General features: G+C 43.6%; 14 protein-coding genes across 14 annotated transcripts; 9 read left to right on the top strand and 5 right to left on the bottom strand.

Moving 5' to 3' along the window:
• Nucleotides 1–1,175: 1,175 nt before the first annotated feature.
• Nucleotides 1,176–2,003, top strand: PAS_chr3_0968 (Transcription factor involved in cell-type-specific transcription and pheromone response; the record flags this gene model as incomplete). Its single annotated transcript, XM_002493166.1, has 1 exon — nucleotides 1,176–2,003. One exon carries the CDS (start codon nucleotides 1,176–1,178, stop codon nucleotides 2,001–2,003), a length of 828 nt encoding a protein of 275 aa, XP_002493211.1.
• Nucleotides 2,004–2,229: 226 nt separating this feature from the next.
• On the top strand, nucleotides 2,230–3,324 carry PAS_chr3_1245 (uncharacterized protein; the record flags this gene model as incomplete). Its single annotated transcript, XM_002493165.1, has 1 exon — nucleotides 2,230–3,324. The coding sequence occupies one exon, from the start codon at nucleotides 2,230–2,232 to the stop codon at nucleotides 3,322–3,324; it is 1,095 nt and encodes a 364-aa protein (XP_002493210.1).
• A 212-nt stretch (nucleotides 3,325–3,536) lies between these two features.
• On the top strand, nucleotides 3,537–4,769 carry PAS_chr3_1244 (uncharacterized protein; the record flags this gene model as incomplete). The annotated part of the gene is made up of 1 exon (XM_002493164.1): nucleotides 3,537–4,769. The coding sequence occupies one exon, from the start codon at nucleotides 3,537–3,539 to the stop codon at nucleotides 4,767–4,769; it is 1,233 nt and encodes a 410-aa protein (XP_002493209.1).
• A 213-nt stretch (nucleotides 4,770–4,982) lies between these two features.
• Nucleotides 4,983–6,182, top strand: PAS_chr3_0967 (Component of the septin ring of the mother-bud neck that is required for cytokinesis; the record flags this gene model as incomplete). Its single annotated transcript, XM_002493163.1, has 1 exon — nucleotides 4,983–6,182. One exon carries the CDS (start codon nucleotides 4,983–4,985, stop codon nucleotides 6,180–6,182), a length of 1,200 nt encoding a protein of 399 aa, XP_002493208.1.
• A 664-nt stretch (nucleotides 6,183–6,846) lies between these two features.
• PAS_chr3_0966 (Vacuolar membrane zinc transporter) lies at nucleotides 6,847–8,046 on the top strand (the record flags this gene model as incomplete). The annotated part of the gene is made up of 1 exon (XM_002493162.1): nucleotides 6,847–8,046. One exon carries the CDS (start codon nucleotides 6,847–6,849, stop codon nucleotides 8,044–8,046), a length of 1,200 nt encoding a protein of 399 aa, XP_002493207.1.
• Nucleotides 8,047–8,077: 31 nt separating this feature from the next.
• Nucleotides 8,078–9,748, bottom strand: PAS_chr3_0965 (Glutamate decarboxylase, converts glutamate into gamma-aminobutyric acid (GABA); the record flags this gene model as incomplete). The annotated part of the gene is made up of 1 exon (XM_002493161.1): nucleotides 8,078–9,748. One exon carries the CDS (start codon nucleotides 9,746–9,748, stop codon nucleotides 8,078–8,080), a length of 1,671 nt encoding a protein of 556 aa, XP_002493206.1.
• A 195-nt stretch (nucleotides 9,749–9,943) lies between these two features.
• PAS_chr3_1243 (uncharacterized protein) lies at nucleotides 9,944–10,867 on the bottom strand (the record flags this gene model as incomplete). The annotated part of the gene is made up of 1 exon (XM_002493160.1): nucleotides 9,944–10,867. The coding sequence occupies one exon, from the start codon at nucleotides 10,865–10,867 to the stop codon at nucleotides 9,944–9,946; it is 924 nt and encodes a 307-aa protein (XP_002493205.1).
• Nucleotides 10,868–11,047: 180 nt separating this feature from the next.
• Nucleotides 11,048–12,385, top strand: PAS_chr3_0964 (cAMP-dependent protein kinase catalytic subunit; the record flags this gene model as incomplete). The annotated part of the gene is made up of 1 exon (XM_002493159.1): nucleotides 11,048–12,385. The coding sequence occupies one exon, from the start codon at nucleotides 11,048–11,050 to the stop codon at nucleotides 12,383–12,385; it is 1,338 nt and encodes a 445-aa protein (XP_002493204.1).
• Nucleotides 12,386–12,402: 17 nt separating this feature from the next.
• PAS_chr3_0963 (Hypothetical protein) lies at nucleotides 12,403–13,398 on the bottom strand (the record flags this gene model as incomplete). Its single annotated transcript, XM_002493158.1, has 1 exon — nucleotides 12,403–13,398. One exon carries the CDS (start codon nucleotides 13,396–13,398, stop codon nucleotides 12,403–12,405), a length of 996 nt encoding a protein of 331 aa, XP_002493203.1.
• A 264-nt stretch (nucleotides 13,399–13,662) lies between these two features.
• PAS_chr3_0962 (Bifunctional enzyme exhibiting indole-3-glycerol-phosphate synthase and anthranilate synthase activi) lies at nucleotides 13,663–15,123 on the bottom strand (the record flags this gene model as incomplete). Its single annotated transcript, XM_002493157.1, has 1 exon — nucleotides 13,663–15,123. The coding sequence occupies one exon, from the start codon at nucleotides 15,121–15,123 to the stop codon at nucleotides 13,663–13,665; it is 1,461 nt and encodes a 486-aa protein (XP_002493202.1).
• A 203-nt stretch (nucleotides 15,124–15,326) lies between these two features.
• Nucleotides 15,327–15,638, top strand: PAS_chr3_0961 (Hypothetical protein; the record flags this gene model as incomplete). The annotated part of the gene is made up of 1 exon (XM_002493156.1): nucleotides 15,327–15,638. The coding sequence occupies one exon, from the start codon at nucleotides 15,327–15,329 to the stop codon at nucleotides 15,636–15,638; it is 312 nt and encodes a 103-aa protein (XP_002493201.1).
• Nucleotides 15,639–15,752: 114 nt separating this feature from the next.
• PAS_chr3_0960 (Glycoprotein involved in cell wall beta-glucan assembly) lies at nucleotides 15,753–16,547 on the bottom strand (the record flags this gene model as incomplete). Its single annotated transcript, XM_002493155.1, has 1 exon — nucleotides 15,753–16,547. One exon carries the CDS (start codon nucleotides 16,545–16,547, stop codon nucleotides 15,753–15,755), a length of 795 nt encoding a protein of 264 aa, XP_002493200.1.
• Nucleotides 16,548–16,888: 341 nt separating this feature from the next.
• Nucleotides 16,889–17,287, top strand: PAS_chr3_0959 (mitochondrial 54S ribosomal protein YmL38/YmL34; the record flags this gene model as incomplete). Its single annotated transcript, XM_002493154.1, has 1 exon — nucleotides 16,889–17,287. One exon carries the CDS (start codon nucleotides 16,889–16,891, stop codon nucleotides 17,285–17,287), a length of 399 nt encoding a protein of 132 aa, XP_002493199.1.
• Nucleotides 17,288–17,443: 156 nt separating this feature from the next.
• PAS_chr3_0958 (Hypothetical protein) lies at nucleotides 17,444–17,869 on the top strand (the record flags this gene model as incomplete). Its single annotated transcript, XM_002493153.1, has 1 exon — nucleotides 17,444–17,869. The coding sequence occupies one exon, from the start codon at nucleotides 17,444–17,446 to the stop codon at nucleotides 17,867–17,869; it is 426 nt and encodes a 141-aa protein (XP_002493198.1).
• Nucleotides 17,870–18,021: the final 152 nt, after the last annotated feature.

The raw sequence follows: 18,021 nt of genomic DNA, 5'->3' as shown, positions 1-18,021 counted from the left end.
TCGTCCAGAGGTAAACAACGCTGACGACGACTGTAGTTCAAGCGACGTAATGCAAGAGCCATGAGTTAACCAAAGTACAAGATATCGAATGCAGTTTTCAAATGAGGTAATTGATTCTCATGCAGTGACTCAACGGGCAGGCATCGAACTACCAATCACAATCCCAACTTGTACAACAGCTTTGGCTTGAACAATAGTGGTTGGATGTTACCCGGTGCGACAAGTGCTGAGTTGCGGTAATTTACGATTTCAGCGTCCACCAGAATGGGAATTCCGGGTAACACGCATACCAGGGGAAGAATATCACAAAGATCACAGAGATTGGATAAAACTGGACCAGAAACTACCAAATAAGTAGACCGTCATACTCAGCTCCTACACCAAGAGGTACTTCAGCCTTTTACCGGTTTAAAAAGCCCCCCGAAATCGACTAATTACCGAGGCATTATGTTTACTACTGATGGAGATTTCGAAATATCCTTCCCGATTAGTCCAACATCTCGAAATTAAACTGCGCAGCACTATGCCGAAAGCTATATAAACAATCATTTCCCCAACTGGAACATCTTTTTTCTCTTTTCTTCGTGTATCATCCTTTGGTCTTTTAATCTTTCAGAAAAGTTTTCATTAAAATGCTTCCAGCTGGTGTTATTTTAGTCTTTTGTCTACTTTTCATTATCGGGGTAATTATCGCAGTTATCCTGGGCATGAAGTGGTACAAGAAGAGAAAGAACTGAGCATGGACGAAGAAAATTACTAGACCAAAGATGTATCACCAAACAAACCCCCCCAAGAATCTGTCATAAACGAAGTTGTTATAGGATGGTTATCACTCTCACATTTTAATACAGGAATACCCTAATTTTTCCTCAGTTCGGTGACGAATGGAGTTGTAGTTATCTTTCTTTCCCTCGTTTCTGCTCTTATTTCCCCCTCTCGTCGCATCATTTGCATCAAATTGGTGCAACGTGCGCGCACGCTCGGCTTTGGCTGCAACGACTTTCTGTCGTGTACCGACCCATATTCTATCGCTTCGGGTAGTCCGCAACACCCTCAACTTCCTAATTTTGTGTTCTTACAAGCTGCAAAAAAGTAGGACTCACTCAATAAGGTAAGTCCCCAAACATCAATCCCAATTGGGTAATCCATCAAACACTAACCCGCATTCATTTAGCATGTCAGACAGCTCTTTAAAGCAAGAATCTCAAGGCAACCCTGTCTCTGCTGGTGCTGAGTCAGGTGCAAACCCCAACGACGACAACAACAACAACAATAACAACAACAGTAATGATAATGCCAGTACTCTTCGAACAGAGAACCGTACCATAAACGACGATCTTGATGATGACGACGATGGTGAACCTGGCTCTTCTAGGACGCCGAGGGAACGCCGTAAGATTGAGATCAAATTCATTCAGGATAAGAGTCGTCGTCACATTACCTTCTCCAAGAGAAAGCGTGGTGTGATGAAAAAGGCCTACGAGCTTTCAGTACTCACAGGGACACAGGTATTGCTGTTGGTGGTTTCAGAGACTGGACTGGTCTACACTTTCACTACTCCCAAGTTGCAACCTTTGGTGACTCGTCCAGAGGGGAAGAACTTGATTCAGAACTGTTTGAATGCCTCGGACGACCCGAGCCAACTTGACCCTCGAGGGCCATTGGGTGATTCCAATGATGTTCCAGGACAATCTCAAGGATCCTCTGGCCCAGGCCATGGCGAAGGGTCTGCTACGCCTAACCAAGGCGATGTTTTAGACGGAGGCCATGGTCACCAGCAACATGGTGCACCTAACTATGCCCATCCTGCTGCGGCAGCTGCTGTAGCTGTTGCTGCTGGAAATCACCCACATGGCTCTGGTGGTGGGAATGAGAATGCTGGAGGACCTGTCGGAGGACCTGTAGGGGGACCTGTGGGGGGCCCTCAAGGTGCTGGTCAATCTGGCGGCCAAGTTCCTTACTTGAATCCTGATGGGTCGGCTGTATACCACCCATACTACTGATTGTATAGTTTATATTAAGAGTGAAGGTATAAGAATCAACAGTGTTTTGGTAGTTAGGTTGGCAAGTTATTTGCGGTACCTGTCATGTACGCAAGCATTCTTTAGTTGGGTTGTTCTTCTAGAAGGAGATGCTAGGCAGATTGGCCCTAGAATCTCGCGAGCGAATGCTGAATCATGTTCAGATTGTTTTCTCCTCTGAAACTCTTTCATACACCAATCAAGGTCCATGTCGACATCCATCTATGAAATGTTCCCTCCTGGCTCGGTGGTGTTAGCCAAGCTGAAGGGATATCCAGCATGGCCGTCCATGGTGATATCGCCTGAGAAGATCCCAAAGCCAATACTTGAGGCAAAACCTACTAGATTAGCCAACAGGAAACGAACGCGTCAAGCATCTCCGTATGAAGAAGACATGATCTGCACAAGGTTTTTCCAGGACGATAACTACATGTGGTGTTCTCCCGCCGACATTTTGGAGCTAACCAAGGATGAGATCGATACTTTTTTGAATAAACCACGAATCACCAATAAGATCTTGTTTTGGGCGTACCAATTAGCTAGCGATCCTCCTTCTCTGGATGATTTCGTCAAGTACGGAAGCTACAAGCAAGGAGACGATGAAGACCCAGATTTTGACGTGGTGGAAGGTGGTGAAGCAGGAACCTCTGATTTGGTTGAAGTTGATGATGAGGATGACGATGTAGAATCACTCGATACTGAAGATGAACCTCCAAGGAGAAGAAGCCGTGCCAGGGCAGCCACCAAAACTGCCGCAAAGCCAGCTAGAACGACTAGAGCCAGATCTACTAGGGCTAAATCGAAAGTAACAAAACCAACATCTAAACGTTCAACAAAAGCTAAGACAGCCAAAGAAACGAAGGCTCGGTCCAAGCGTCAAGCTCCACCGCCTCCACCTCCCCCAAAGAAGAAACCTGCAAAACCTCCTGCTCCCAAATTTGACTCTGATTGGGGAATCGAGGAAGGTAACGACTCGCCTGATGGTTTGGAGGAGTACTTGGAAGTTATTGAGAACGTACCTTCAGCTCCAGCATTGGTCAAACAAACGGCTACACTTAGACCCCAATTACTGAAAATCAGAGTCACACTGCAGAAGAACTTTTTAGGCGATACCCCACCGCATAATCAGGATGTCAAAGCATGCCTAGACAAATTACAACGCCTGAGCGCGTCATTAGGAGGATTATTACCCCCCAACCTCATTCGATCTACCAACTTGCACAGGGTTGCTGGTGCCATCGTACACCATGGCCTGGCTGATAAGAGAACCATATCACGGTTGACCAAGCAATTGGCTTTGTAAATTAGACTAGATTCTATTGTAAATTATTAGTGCATGAGTATATGCTTCTTGAGCACGTAAACTTCAAACGCGACTTTTATCAAGAAATTAAATTCTGAGCCCCAAACCACTTACTGATTTAAATAGCCCTACCAGCTGTTTTGTGACAGATTTCTTGAGCCATTGAGCCCTGCTTTGAATTTGGCCAGACGCAGAGTTTACTACGCTCAACGATGAATGTCAGTGTTGCATTAAATGAAATTCCAGAGGCTGGTCCTGGGAAGAAAGTCATGTTTACGTCAATAGCGCTCCTGGTCGGGATGTATCCGCCAACGTCACCAAAGTACCCGGGACGTATCTACTTAACAGATTTTTCAGAGATTGCACCTCATATTGATCCATGTCCTGATCAAATTGCTGTTAGAAAGCTGGGCTATGAGTTTGACGTCAAAAAAGTTTTGAGATGTTACATCTTCCAGGACGTCCTAGATAGATTTTTCAGCGGAGTGGACCCTCTGTTAGGAGATGATGACATCCCAGTGAATCCTCCCATGGATACCAAATATTCTTTAAATTCTCTGTTGGAAGTTGCTGATAAAGCCCGTATCGTGGGGTTTAAAGGTCAAGTCACTGTGGTGAGAAATTCTACAACCGAAACTGTTAGAATCTCGTCCATGTGGTACGTAGATGATCTGTATAGTCTGGGAGCTCATGATCTCTTTCTTTATTCAGCTTTCATTGGAAGAATGAGAAGAGACTGTTTAAAGCTATATCAGTTGGAAAAGGTCCGTCTGGATCGCCTACTAAATTCTGAGGAGAAGATAAGCTGGAGACCAAAAGCAGTAGAAAATGGGTTGGGATCAGACAAAACCAGAGATATGAAGATGATGTACTCATCTTCACCATGCTCTTTATCAAGAGAAGATTCCCTTTTCATATCAAAACGATCAAGGACGTCAAATGATTCCTTTACAGATGAAAGATCCAGTACAAAGGCATTACCGGTGTCGGCGGGGGCATACTCTTCGAATCCTACAGTGGCAGAACTTGCCAATCGTTTTTCTGGTCTTAATGACGTTGTTACTGATGAAATGTTCCTCGTGACAGCCAAAGTGGTTGAAGTTCTCCCTCTAGATATGGAAGTGGTGTACAAAACATCTCCCTCGGGGTCACTATTTATACACCCCTTGAACCTTCGTATTGCCGACCAAGTGTTACTGTCCATATCACAGGAACAATACATTGATATTACAATTGGAATTGACTGGATCCTGCGATTTTTTCAGTATCCTGACTTGGAGAAACTGTATATTGATTGGGTTTCCGTCAAAAACAAGTTGGAGACGATCGTTACGAACAGACAGCCAATTAAATTTAGACTACGAAGAAAACATGTTCTTGTTGCTCCCGATGTTACACAACCAGCATGGCATGCTATGGACTTGACTATAAACGACCTGGTGTAGGTTGGTGGGGGTGGGTAGAAATGTTATAGATATATCTAGTATCAATAAATCAAACGAGCTTGCAGGTGCGCGTCCCCTCCAGATTACACCTTCGCGAGGGTTTTCAATCTCGAATGCTCCCGCTCGATTTCGTCTATGCCTGCGATCTCTCAAACACGATCTTCAGAGAAACACGCACCACAACAAGTCAACATCTGTCCAGAATACAACACAATGAGTGATTACATTGCGAGCAGTGCTGCTCTTAGAAAGAAAAAGACCTTGAAAAAATCAATCAATTTTTCAGTGATGGTTGTGGGAGGTTCCGGATCTGGAAGATCCACATTTATCAATAGCTTGTGTGACCAGCAAATAGTTGACATTTCTGCCAACAGGCTGCCTGGGCCACAAGAGTTTGATCCTGACTCACCTCTGGGATTTTTATTCCAATTGCGTCGCAGTAATGTGGAGTTGGAGGATAACGAAGGTGTGAGGATCTCGTTGAACATCATTGATACTCCAGGCTTTGGCCGTGGCGTGGAAAACCTATCACAGTTTGAAGTAATACTGAATTATATCAAACACCAGTATGACGAAATTTTAATTGAGGAGAGTAAACTGAAGCGTAATCCCCGCTTTAAGGATGGAAGAGTCCACTGCTGTCTTTATTTGGTAGAGGCAACTGGACACGGATTGAGAGAAATTGACGTGGAACTCATGAAGCAACTAAGTACGTTGGTTAATTTGATTCCGGTAATCAGCAAGAGTGATTCGTTGACAGAAACTGAGTTACAATTGAACAAACGTCTGATTAGAGAGGACTTGACATTTTACGGAATCCCAGTCTACGATTTTAACGACGAATTTTTCCAAATTGACAAAGAAAGCGACTATGAAAGTTACCAAATTGCACAGTACCTGAATAACAGTGTTCCATTTGCTGTTATGGGCAGCAACAAAGTTATTGACTCGGCAGACCCTGCAACTGGACACCGCCGTGTTCGTGAGTACCCATGGGGTCTGGTAGATGTAGATGATAACGCCGTTTCTGAGCTAAGTGTGCTGCGCAATACTCTTCTGATTTCGCACTTGAATGACTTCAAAGAATATACCCATGAAGTTCTCTATGAAAATTACAGAGCCCAGGCCCTAGGGAACGACGATCGATATGAAACGGATGGTTTGATTGACAGCAACAGATCCCCAATCAGTTATTCACGAGACCAGTCACAGTTTGATGCTGTAACAAAGCCATTGGTTGCGGACTCCTATTTGGCAAGGGAGGAACAAATTAGACTAGAGGAAGAAAGGTTGAGAGTATTTGAAGAGAGGGTCCAGAGCGATCTCTTGCGGAAGCGCCAAGAACTCGAGGAGCGTGAAAAAGAGTTGGCAGATATTGAAAGGCGTCTTGCCTCTGGAGCAATTGATGTTTAAATGTATAAAGCAGTTGAATTGACTAGGTTTGAGGTTGTGACAAGACAGTAGTTTACGAGAAGCTGGATTTAACATATTCCAGGATCAGGTCGTGTTCTACCAAATCGACACAGTGCTTTTTTTTCAGTGTTTCTCTGGATCTCCTCTCTCTTCAACTATTCCTTCGTTCTTGGAAGGAATAGATCTTGTTGTTAACTTTTCCATGGTTGGAGGGTTGGTGATGGAACCATTAAACGTGATTGCCAGGGATGATTAACCAGATAGGGACAACTGATCTTACGATGAGAAAAGTCTGAGGTTTGTTTTTAGTAGAACTACCGTTTCTGAGGCGTCATGAGATCAAATAAGACCACACCAATTGCCCACACGACACCCATTGTTTCTGATCAAGCTTTCTCTTCAAGAATGCCATCTATTTGCGAAGTTATTCCTTTGTTTCAAACTTTGCCCTTGCTATTTTTTTTTAATCCGATTTTTTCTCTCGTAAAACTAAAACTACCTTGCTGGACTATTTGTCTCTCAAATTAGATTTTTCTCCTGGTTTGACATCGAGCCGGTTGCTCGAAACAGTGGTTATTGCATGCCGAAGGAACCCTGCTTCGCATTTTTACCTCTTTGTAGATCTTCCTAAGTCACACTTTTAAGGCGACTCAAGACTTTCGTCATGAATCAATATAACGGCTGGACATTTGTCTTACTGTCCTCTCTACTAACGATTCTGGGGGCTTTGACTGTTTACCTAGACAGTATCTACAACGCGCTCACCCCAAAATGGCTCTCTAAGCGTTATCCATTACAGATTACGGGTAACAATAACTTCCTGACTTGCTCTCTAGCTTTGAGTTCTGGATGCCTCATGTTCACATCGATGTTCAAGTTGTTGCCCAGCTCGTTAGAATACTTCCAACAGTATTTTAAGGACTCCGAGTTGTTTGCATTAAGGTACACCCTATTGTTCTATGTTTTAGGAATGCTGTTTTGTGGCATTCTTAACATGATCATCCACTTCCTCACAAGTGACAGTATTGTTCACTGTGTCCATGACACTGAAGCTAATGATCCAGTTGACGACCATGGTGCCCACGATCACCACAATAATCACAGCCATGATCACAACTCGGAACACCATGAACATCAACATCGACCGATGGAAATGCTTTCAAGCCGGAAGTCACTGGTAGATATTGCCCTTTCCAAGATCAAAGATCAGCCATTAGACGGTAACTGTCACGGATATACCACTGTTGATCAATGCAAGAGTGCCGAGCTAGAGCCGCTTTTATCTAATTCCTCTGCTAACAACAGCCCAATATATTCTCAAACTGGACATGATATGGAAAACTCAGATGTGTTTTCCAACTATGAAGAACATCACCACCACCATGTGAACACCCCTACTTCGAAACTTCTTTCGATCGGCGTGCAAACACTGCTGGCTATCACGTTACACAAGTTCCCTGAAGGATTTATCCTCTACTCCACCTCCAAAGTTAACCCCGAACTGGGTGTAGCCATCTTCCTATCCATGTTCATCCACAATTACATCGAAGGAATGTCAATGTGCTTACCACTGTTCTTTGCTTTGGACTCCAGGCTGAAAGCTGTCAGTATTGTTTCATTAGTCGGTGGACTAGCACAGCCATTGGGTGCCTACCTAGGGTACTTATATTTCCAGACTCATACCATCAACAACCGTACAAACTTTGTGTTTGCAGTTCTAATTGCTGCAACAAGTGGGTTTTTAACCATTATAGGGTTGCAGATGTTTGCTAGTAGTTTAAGTTTTGGTGGATCTCAATTTAAGGTACTTACATGCTGCACCACAGGTATTGCACTAATTTCATTAGGCTACACAATGATATGACATCGTATACATAACAACTTTAAAACACTAATTAACAAGCTCCCGCGTGTTTATGATCTTTGATTGACGACTTGACCAAATTCTCGCTACCGTCCAAAGCAATACTTAGAAGCATATCGTAAATAATGTCTGTATCCTCCAAAGCATCGTTATTCAAAGACTCTCTAATCAACTTGCATGAGTTAGTCAAAACAGTTAATGTGGACACTATGTCACTCATCAGCTTCTGAAGTAGCTCTAGGGTTAAGTTGTATCTAACCACCACACGAAGAATTTCTCTCTCATCATCCTTCACTGGTTTAGTTGTTCTTGGCAGAGGATAATTAGGAATGATCCAACCCTTGTTTCTCATTAAAGTGGATATGATTGATTGAGGAATTTCAGGATATTGCTTGGAAAACTCTTCGTTGAACTGGAAAGAAACCACTGGCAAACTGGGATGAAAAGCAAGGTGATCATCAGCGTGAGGCGTTGTGCCCGCTTCCACAGGACGATGAACGTTCGATACCACCTTGAAGTAGTTCGTCTCTTCCAAAAAGGATGAAAGAAGCCTGGCATTTGTTAAGCATGTATCAAAAATAGACGAGTATCCATTCTTTCCTAAAGCGACAAAATTGAAATATTGGTGGATGACTTGGTGTCCCGGACGGGAGAAGTTTAGAGTAAAACTGTATTCTAGACCACCCAAATAGCGTAATTCAAAAACAAGGTCTTTAGGAAGCCATTCCTTGTCTTTGAAAACAATCCAACCTAAACCTGCTGTGACGAGTCCAAACTTGTGGCCTGAAGTGTTGATTGATTTGACACGAGGAACTCTAAAATCCCATTCCAGGTCTGGATAGATAAAAGGGGCAACAAAAGCCCCGGAGGCGCCGTCCACATGGATTGGAATGTCGAATCCCTTCTCCTTTTCAACACGGTCTAAAATTTTATTGACTAAAGCAACGTCCTCAAAAGCACCAGTATAGGTCGATCCAAGAATAACAAAAATACCTATGGTATTCTCGTCACAAGCATCATATATCAAATCATAGTCCAGAATGTAGTCATTGTTGTCACACGAAATGATACGAGCGTCTACTTCAAAGTATCGGGCAAACTTCTCTAACGCAACTTGGCAACAGGAAGCCATGATAATGTTAGGCTTCTCGGTGCTTTTACCAGCAGCACGCCTCTTGGTTTGCCAATTTTTCTTCATAGCCAGTCCCCCAAGCATAATGGCTTCAGAAGAGCCTGTAGTGGCAGAACCAATGCTCTTCTTAGAATCACCGTTCCACAATTCAGTAAGCATTTGGAGACATCTTTCGTGTAACTCCAGCATGACTGGATACTCATCATTGTCAGCCAAGTTTTTCACCAAGTTCTCATGAATCAATGGCTCACTATAATCGTTGATGTAACCAGTGTTAACAAACGAGGCCAAGTTCAAAGTGGGGTTTCCATCGAGGTTCAAACTATCGTGGATTGATTCATAAGCAATCTTGGCTGGTAATCCTGAATCAGGGATTGAAACACCGCAGTCCTCCAATCGCAAACTCTTCCATTTGATGGATGATAGGTTGACATTGGTAGAAGTGTGCGTTACATGCTGCAGTTTCTTCTGATGATGTACATTCTTCTTTTCGAGGTACTTTTCAATAAGCTTCTGTTGATCTGGAGTAATGGAACTTTCTCTTCTCTTGGTGTTGTTTGATAGGGTCATTGGGTTTGAGAGTTGGGGAAAACTAGTTAAGCGGTGAATAAGAAGACTGAATGGAATTGGGATATGTTAGATTATATGTACAGCACGGAGGTAGCAACAGCAGCTGAAATTTGCCTGGATGGCGCGACAATATGCAGAGTCATGTCACGAATACAGAAATAGTTCTTCTTTTGCCTAAAATGGGGATGGATGGTTTTACAGCCGACGTTTGACTTCATCGTGGCTTCTGATGTGCCTCTCTCTTGGAGTCGACCCGACCGCTGTACCAGAGCCCCCAATCCTTGTTGAGCGGACATTCTCACCGTTATCTAGAACACTTTCAAGGGTTGAATTAAGCACGTCCGCCAAATCTGCAGATTGGGCTTCTTTCGCTCGGTTTTGTTCAGCTCGGCGTTCTTCTTCTTCTGCTGCACGCAGCTTATTGATCTCATCATTCATATCTCTTACTCGAAAGTCGTGGCTATTGTCTTTCTCATCTTGCAGCTTGCCATAGTTTTTCGGTAGTTCAATCCTCAAACTGGGCTCTGTTACAATATTCAGCACGGGCGCAATTTCTTCTTTCAATACTCTTTGATTCAAGTTGTGTTTAAGAGCGAAGTCGTGAATACTTGAATCTCCAAAAGCACCACTCTTTTCGGCTGAAGCGTTGGTTAACGTATGCCAGTCCCGAATCAGATCGGCAAGTAGACTGGGTGGTATTGTAGTTAAGCCTCCTTCGTGCGTATTCGTTATCTTTGCTTGGTAGTTCTTTTTCGGCGCCTTTTCTGTGTTTTGCTCGTCCTCCACACGATGGGCCTCAGCATCCTTGGCACGGGCCCTCAGTGAAGTCAGAGCTTCATGATTAGTGTTGAAAGGTAATTGTTCTGTGCTGACTCTTATATTGTCTTTGTTCACAAGATTCTCAGCCAATTTGACGAATGAATCTTTCTGAGAGGTAGGTGCCTTTGTTGGAGTTTTCGTTGGTTTTGCTAATTTTACTGGTTTGATCTGAGTGGCGGCCTTCGTTGCCCTTTGAGGCAATGACCTTTTGGTGGATACAGAGTTTCCCATTAGACGATGGATGAGAAGTATAAACTCGATCCTACTTAAAAATGGGGACGAGAAAACCCCAAGGAACATGCTAATTCTAATGGTTTAAACTATTTCGCGACGGAGCTGTATTTTCTCACTCGAGGGAGTTTTGGTACTAACGACCTCCAAGATTGTTTATGTCGTTCTGCATTCGCCAACTCCGCAACAAAAAAAAACTGCCTTCTAACAACAATCAGTTCATCTTCGACCTTCCACAACGCTACTGTCATGGACTATAATCAGGTACACTTGAACACCATACAGCAGCTCAACGAGCCGCAAAAATCTAATACGCCCCCTGCCCAATCACATATGATCGGCATGCCTATTGTTCCAGTATACCCTACTGAGTATCCATCAGACTCAATGCAACACTCGCCACCAGATAGCACTTCGAGATTTCAACATTTACTTGTGCATCATCGTAATGAAGATCCTCAGACACAGAAGTATATACAGGAGCATCACATACGGCAATTGCTTCGTCTTGAAAAGGAGGAGCAGCAGCAAAAAGAACTACAGCAACAGCAACAGGAACAGGAACAAACAGAACAGGGCGAAAGCGAATCCACAGAGCAGCCATCGATTAGAGTAACCAAGGACAAGTATAACATTAATGATTTCAGGCTGGTACGCACCCTGGGAACGGGCTCTTTCGGAAGGGTGCATTTGGTTCGATCCGTCCATAATGGGCGTTACTACGCGATGAAGGTATTGCGTAAGCGTCAAGTAGCCAAAGCCAAACAAATAGAACATACCAACGATGAACGAAAGATTCTTGCAATGGTTCAACACCCCTTCATTACACGTATGTGGGGCACATTTCAGGACTCTAAGAGCATATTCCTGGTGATGGAATATATTGAGGGTGGGGAACTTTTTTCACTCCTTAGGAAATCCAAAACCTTCCCAAACCAAGTCGCCAAGTTTTATGCAGCTGAAGCATTTCTTGCATTGGAGTATTTGCATTCACATAATATCATTTATCGAGATCTTAAACCAGAGAACATTTTGTTAACCAAATCAGGACACATCAAACTAACAGATTTCGGGTTTGCTAAAGAAGTCAAACTGAAAACTTATACTCTTTGCGGAACTCCAGATTACATCGCCCCTGAAGTTATTGCAGTGCAACCATACAACAGAGCTGCTGATTGGTGGTCGTTTGGAATCCTCATATACGAGATGTTGAGTGGAACTACTCCCTTTTACGACCAGTCACCTATGAAGACGTATGAGAACATCACTAGATGCGAATTGCGATTTCCTCCCGGTGATTCTTTTTTCCAAGCGGATTCACGGGACCTTCTTACTAAACTTATTACTAAGGATGTGACGTATAGACTAGGGAACCTTCAAAATGGATCATATGACATCAAATCCCATGCTTGGTTCCAAGAAGTTGTATGGGAGAACCTCTTGAATGGAAATATAGAGACTCCATATGAGCCGAACATTCCATCAGGAGTGGGTGACAGTTCTCAATTTGACCATTATCCAGAAGACGAATACGATTACGGTGTTCAGGGTAAAGATGAGTTTGGATATCTATTTCCGGACTTTTAGTCTTTAATACATAAGTCTTATATAGGTTGCAGATTATGCATTTGATGAGTAAGATCTGCTGTGCGTCTTCGTAGGGAGTTAAGGGCTCTTTCATCGTTACTACGTCGAGTGATGGCATCCAGTATTGCTACCTGCCAAGGTGAGTAACAGTTTTTATGCTGGTGGACGCCAGCCAGCAGCGTCACAAGTTCAGGGACCAAATCCAATGGCACAACCTGCCACAGGGCAAATATGTCATCGAAACGGTTGTGCTCTGTCAAGCGATCTACCACTCTAGAAAGTCTTTCTTTCCGTCTGTTTTGATTTGTCTTGTCTAATGCAAAATAGGTACGCATGGCGGTGCGTTTACTATATTCTGATAGTGTGCCTTGCTCCATGTATGGCAGCCATCTTGTCTCAAAAATACGAGCTAGCTCAATGTCAGCCAACTCAGCCTTTGTACCGTTATTGAGTTGTCGCCTACATTTGTACAATCGTATTGACATGGATACTTCCACGTCGTTGTAGTCCTGACCTCTCCATATGTTACACTCCCTTTGGGCTTGAGCGATATGCGAAATCAGTGCCTCTATAGCAGACGAATTTCGCAAATTCTTATTGAACACGGCAGCAAAAGCCAACCGCTTGTCTTTTCTACCTGGTTTCCTGAGCCATAACTTGACAAACTGCTGAACCTGTTCCTCGCTTAACTGTCTTACCGATTGGCACCTCTGTTGCAAGCTCTTTTGAGTGCCTTGTGCTAGCTCAACTACACTATCTGGTGCAGTGAACTGTTTGATTGATACAGGCTTACTATCCAGTAGCTTATTTAATCCTCTATCAATAGTTTGGAAGTGATGAACTTCTAATTGCTTGAATGTGGAATTGTCATATTCATCTCGCAAAACTGCATCAAGCTCACTTAGAATTTTGAACTTTTCCGAATCAGTAGCTGGAAGGGTTCTAGCTCGGAGAAGCGCCGGAATGTGTGTTTTGTACCGTTTTGTCAACAACTGCAGGACTCTGCCAGACATGTATGGTACTGCTAGGGATGAGATGGGATTGAGATTTGATCAGTTTTATCTACTACATGTATTCGCGCATCATAAACATGGCCAGTAAGGAAGAGATGAAAGATAATCCAGGCGTAACTCAACTAGCTTGGCATCCAATGTCATCTTTGCGGATCAAAAGATGATCGTAATGCGTAGTTTTAATTAATATCTACTCAACTATGTCACACTCAACATCCTGGTGAGGCTGCCGTCATCAGCAAGAATCCTCTGAAACTATCTAACCTAGACTGTTTCAACCAGTTCCTTCACAAAACTAGAAGCGTCTTTGCTTCTCATTAGGGCCTCTCCTATTAAAAATGCCTTAACATTCTGCGATCGATAGTGAAGTGTCTCCTTGGTTCCAAAGATTCCACTTAGGGCTATAAGAATCACACCATCGTCTTCAATAATCAATGTGGATATCTGTGAAGTTGTGTTCAAGTCAACTCCAAAATCGTGCAAGTTTCTATTGTTCACCCCAATAATCTTGCTTCCAATTTTCAATGCTCTTTTCAACTCAGTTTCATTGTTCACTTCTACCAAGGGTTCCATTCCAAGGCTTAGGGAAAAATTATACAAAGACTTCAAAGTCTCATCACTTAGCATTTTCACAATCAAAAGGACAGTGTCTGCCCCGGCTAGCTTGGCTTCCAGTATTTGATAGGGATCAAATATAAACTCCTTTCGCAAAAGTGCCGGTCTGTTGGGTATGCCTTCCATGGCAATGCGAGCATATCGTAAGTCGTCAATATTTCCTTTAAACCAGGTGGGTTCAGTCAGCACACTAATGGCAGCACATCCAGCAGTGGCATACTTGACAGCCTGTTCTGCTGCATTAGCGTTAATATCAATATCTCCCTTAGAAGGGGACGCTCTCTTGATCTCCGCTAAAATTGCAGACTTGCCTTGTGAAATAGTGGATTGCAATCTTTGATAGAAATCAATCTGTTTGGGTGCAAGTCCCCAATCAATGTATTTTTGCAAATGCTCCAAACTTTTACCAGGCACCTTCTTCTGAGCCTCCACATCTTGAATTCGTTTTGCGAATATCTCATCCAATATAGACTTCTTGGGTTCAGGTATTTTAGCCTGCTCAGTTTTTGAGGTGCTTGTTTCCCAAAGACCTGTCGAGTATTCCAGCATGTTTCTTACCATCCTGTGACCCTCTTCAGTCAAAATACTTTCTGGGTGAAATTGTACACCTTCAATGACATATTCTTTGTGCCTTATGCCCATAATAATGCCATTATCAGTTTTGGCAGTGACCTCTAGTACTGGAGGTAAACTTTTGGACTCTGCAGCAAGTGAGTGATATCTCGTCACAACCACTCCGTCCGGAATATGTTGGAACAGCCCTTTGCCGTCATGAGCGATAGGGCTGGTCTTCCCATGAACAATCTCGCCAGCGTACTCTACCACACCTCCGAAAGCTGCAATCATACATTGCTGGCCCATGCAGACACCAAATATAGGTATCTTACCCTTGAATGTCTTGATGACGTCTACTGAAATTCCACTATCAGTTGTTGGATGACCAGGGCCTGGGGAGATGACGACAACATCGGGATTCAGTTGAGAGACTTGCTCCAATGTAATCTCGTCATTCCTATACACATCAACATGGGCACCCTCCTGGCACAGATACTGGTACAAGTTCCAAGTGAAGGAATCGTAGTTATCAATCAAAAGGACTCGTTTAGTCATAGTGAAAATTACTGAAAAGAAAGTCAGGGAACTTGGTGCTACGTATTACTATTTCGCGAAGGGTTTTGATAGATGAGTCTAACAGACGAAGAGAAAACATCAGTGGAAGGGCTCGCTACTAAGTGTCTTCTAAAAAATTATGTCTGTCGCGTATTCCCTTCTTCAAATCAATTACAGCTAACGCGTTCACAACCAGAACTGATATGAACGCCATCAGAGTAGATGCTTCCGTGCTGGGACGGTTTACAACCTCTCCAATTAAACTTATAGGTAAAGTTGTACATCATGATTCCCGAACAGCGCAAGTAGAGTCGAATGGAAAGGTGACTGTTAACCTAGCAAGTGAGAGAGACGAGGATCTTCAAAATGGCTACTTTTACGAGTTTGTCGGCAAGGTCAAAGACGATGGCAGTGTGCAAGAGTTCAGCAGAACTTCCATGGGTAACGCACTTGATGAGCGGGCCTTGAAAGTACTGGTGCAACAAGTCCATGCTCACAGTGAGCTGTTTTATTGATATTCGAAACACAGCAGGTACAGTACCGCAGAGGAAACAGGGAAAAAAATATTGTGGTAGAGTAAAATAAAATATACATTGTTACTATGGTTTTTAAGAGTGAGGCAGAACTTCTCAGTAGGCCCATCGGCGTTGTAGAGCAGTAGTAGCTTGAATGAAAGGTCTGCTAATACGTCTGCTGGCTGCATACCATCCTCCGTTCTGTGAAGGGTAAGGAGCGGGTGTGGCAAAGTTAACTGCAGAAGTGTATGAGTAATCCCACCCCGGAGTTATGGTCGAATACACAGCTGGGCTAGGGACTAGTGTAGAGTAGTAACTAACAGAGCTGGTGGGGTATCTTCTAGTCCAACCGGTTGCGGACACAGTGCCAGATGGTTGAGTTTGCATGGGAGCATACCGCGTACGACCAGTTTGTAAGGTGTATGGTACGGTAAAAGATTTGGATATCTCGGCATTTTGTGCGTTGCTCATGGAAATGTCGTTTGCTGGAGGAGAACCAGAACCTGAAGGAGTCAAAGTACCTGTCATGCTCTGCAGGGAAAATCTATCAGAATACACGATGGCATAACCACCCGAGTATTTGGAATATATCTGTAAATAGTAGCTTCCGCTTCTTCCAAATGTTGCCAGTACGCTTGCATCGTATTCATACGTGGAGCCCGACAGAAGGTCAGCGGGGGGAGTGGTCTCAATTTCGGAACAGCTGATGTCACCATTTGGACCAGTACATAAGGAGATAACCAAGTTACTGGCATCTGCAATGCTGGGGAAGCTTTCATCATCTTTGAACTCAATAGGGATAGTTACGGTCGAACCACTGACGCTGAAGGTTTCACCACCTTCAGGGCTAGTGAACTCCACGACAGCTAAAGCTTGTGAGATAAGAGACAAAACCAATAACCAAAACATTTGAAGTGTCGAATGGAGAAAGTAAACGAATGGAATCACGTTCGTGTTCGATCTGGTTGCAGTTGTTGACAAAGTGAAAGACAGAATAGCACAGGATAGATTTCATATTCAGCAGCGTGAGGCGATGCTGCTTAGTACACGCCCAAAACAAATGGTGTTAAGAATAGAACTTGGCAAAGAATGTTAGCGAAAGAAGAAAAGAAACCTACATGACCGTGGAAGGAGCGCGGAGGCACCTCCGCCCACTAGTCCTCTCCCTCTACTGCTCCTCCAGTTCTAAGATTTCAGGTATCGAATTTCTCATTTTTTCATTACCTCACTGGAAAACATTCACACCCACAATGATATACCTTAAGACGATGCTTAAATGCATCGACAATTCTGGTGCGCAGATGGTTGAATGCATCAAGGTGTTGAGAAAGAACCCGAAGAACTTTGCTTCCATTGGAGACAAGATTGTCTGTGTGGTGCAGAAGGCCAGACCTTCCACTTCCACGATCACTGGTGCTTCGGCTTCTAACAGAGTCAAAAGGGGAGACATAGTCCGGGCAGTTATTGTGAGAACAAAGAAGGAAACTCAGAGACCAGATGGTTCAGTGATCAGATTTGATGATAACGCATGTGTTCTGTTGAACAAGAATGATGAACCCATAGCCACCAGAATCAGTAGCGTTGTAGCCAAGGAGCTGCGTGACAAGAACTTTAACAAAATAGTATCGTTGGCGCCCAAGGTCGTGTAGGACGTTGTGATGAGTATATAAGCTGTAAATAGGAAGTAATATAGGTGGTTCTACCGTTGGTTTACTGGGCGGATTCGCTCTTAGGAGGGAAACCATCGCATTGTAGTCAGATTTCGCTACCAACCTCAAAACTTTTCATCACCGACTCAAATCATCATGTCCCAGATGTTTCCCAAACTGCCCACGGGCAGATTCACAAGGCAGTTTGCCAGATTGAACAACATTGCAAACTTTCCAAATAGTGCTGTTAGGGTCCCTGCTACCGTAAACAGATTGGAGTTAGTTCTGAAACAAAATGTCCAACAAGGTCACATGGGACTCCACCAGTTCAAGAAATGGAACCTTCCGACGATCCAATTTCACAATCCGGAACTGTGCATTGTCGTCAAGAGAGTCAAGGTCGAGTCCAAGGATGAAGCACTCAAAGTTCCCGCTAGTTTGGTGATAAATTACACTGATGGAACTTCGAAGACGTTCGACTGCAAGAACAAACGCAGCGAAGATATTATGACACAGTTTATTGACCTTACTGGTGCTGAAAAGGTTCCAGATTCGGAGATCCCTGTATGGGGCAGGAAATAATTATTTGTATATAGAATGATATGAAACTGAAAGATAAGACCATAATCATACCGTAAAGACTCTCGTTGAGGGAGGCCCCGACCAGACTGACAGCAGTTTTTGGTAAAGGTAATCACGTCGAATCTCGTGCTTTCTTATTGGCTACGAATTTT

This window comes from Komagataella phaffii, chromosome 3 (genome assembly GCF_000027005.1).
Source record: "Komagataella phaffii GS115 chromosome 3, complete sequence".
Lineage (NCBI taxonomy): Eukaryota > Fungi > Ascomycota > Pichiomycetes > Pichiales > Pichiaceae > Komagataella > Komagataella phaffii.
The sequence above is the reverse complement of the archived record's forward strand: the minus strand, read 5'-3'. Positions and strand labels throughout refer to the sequence as shown.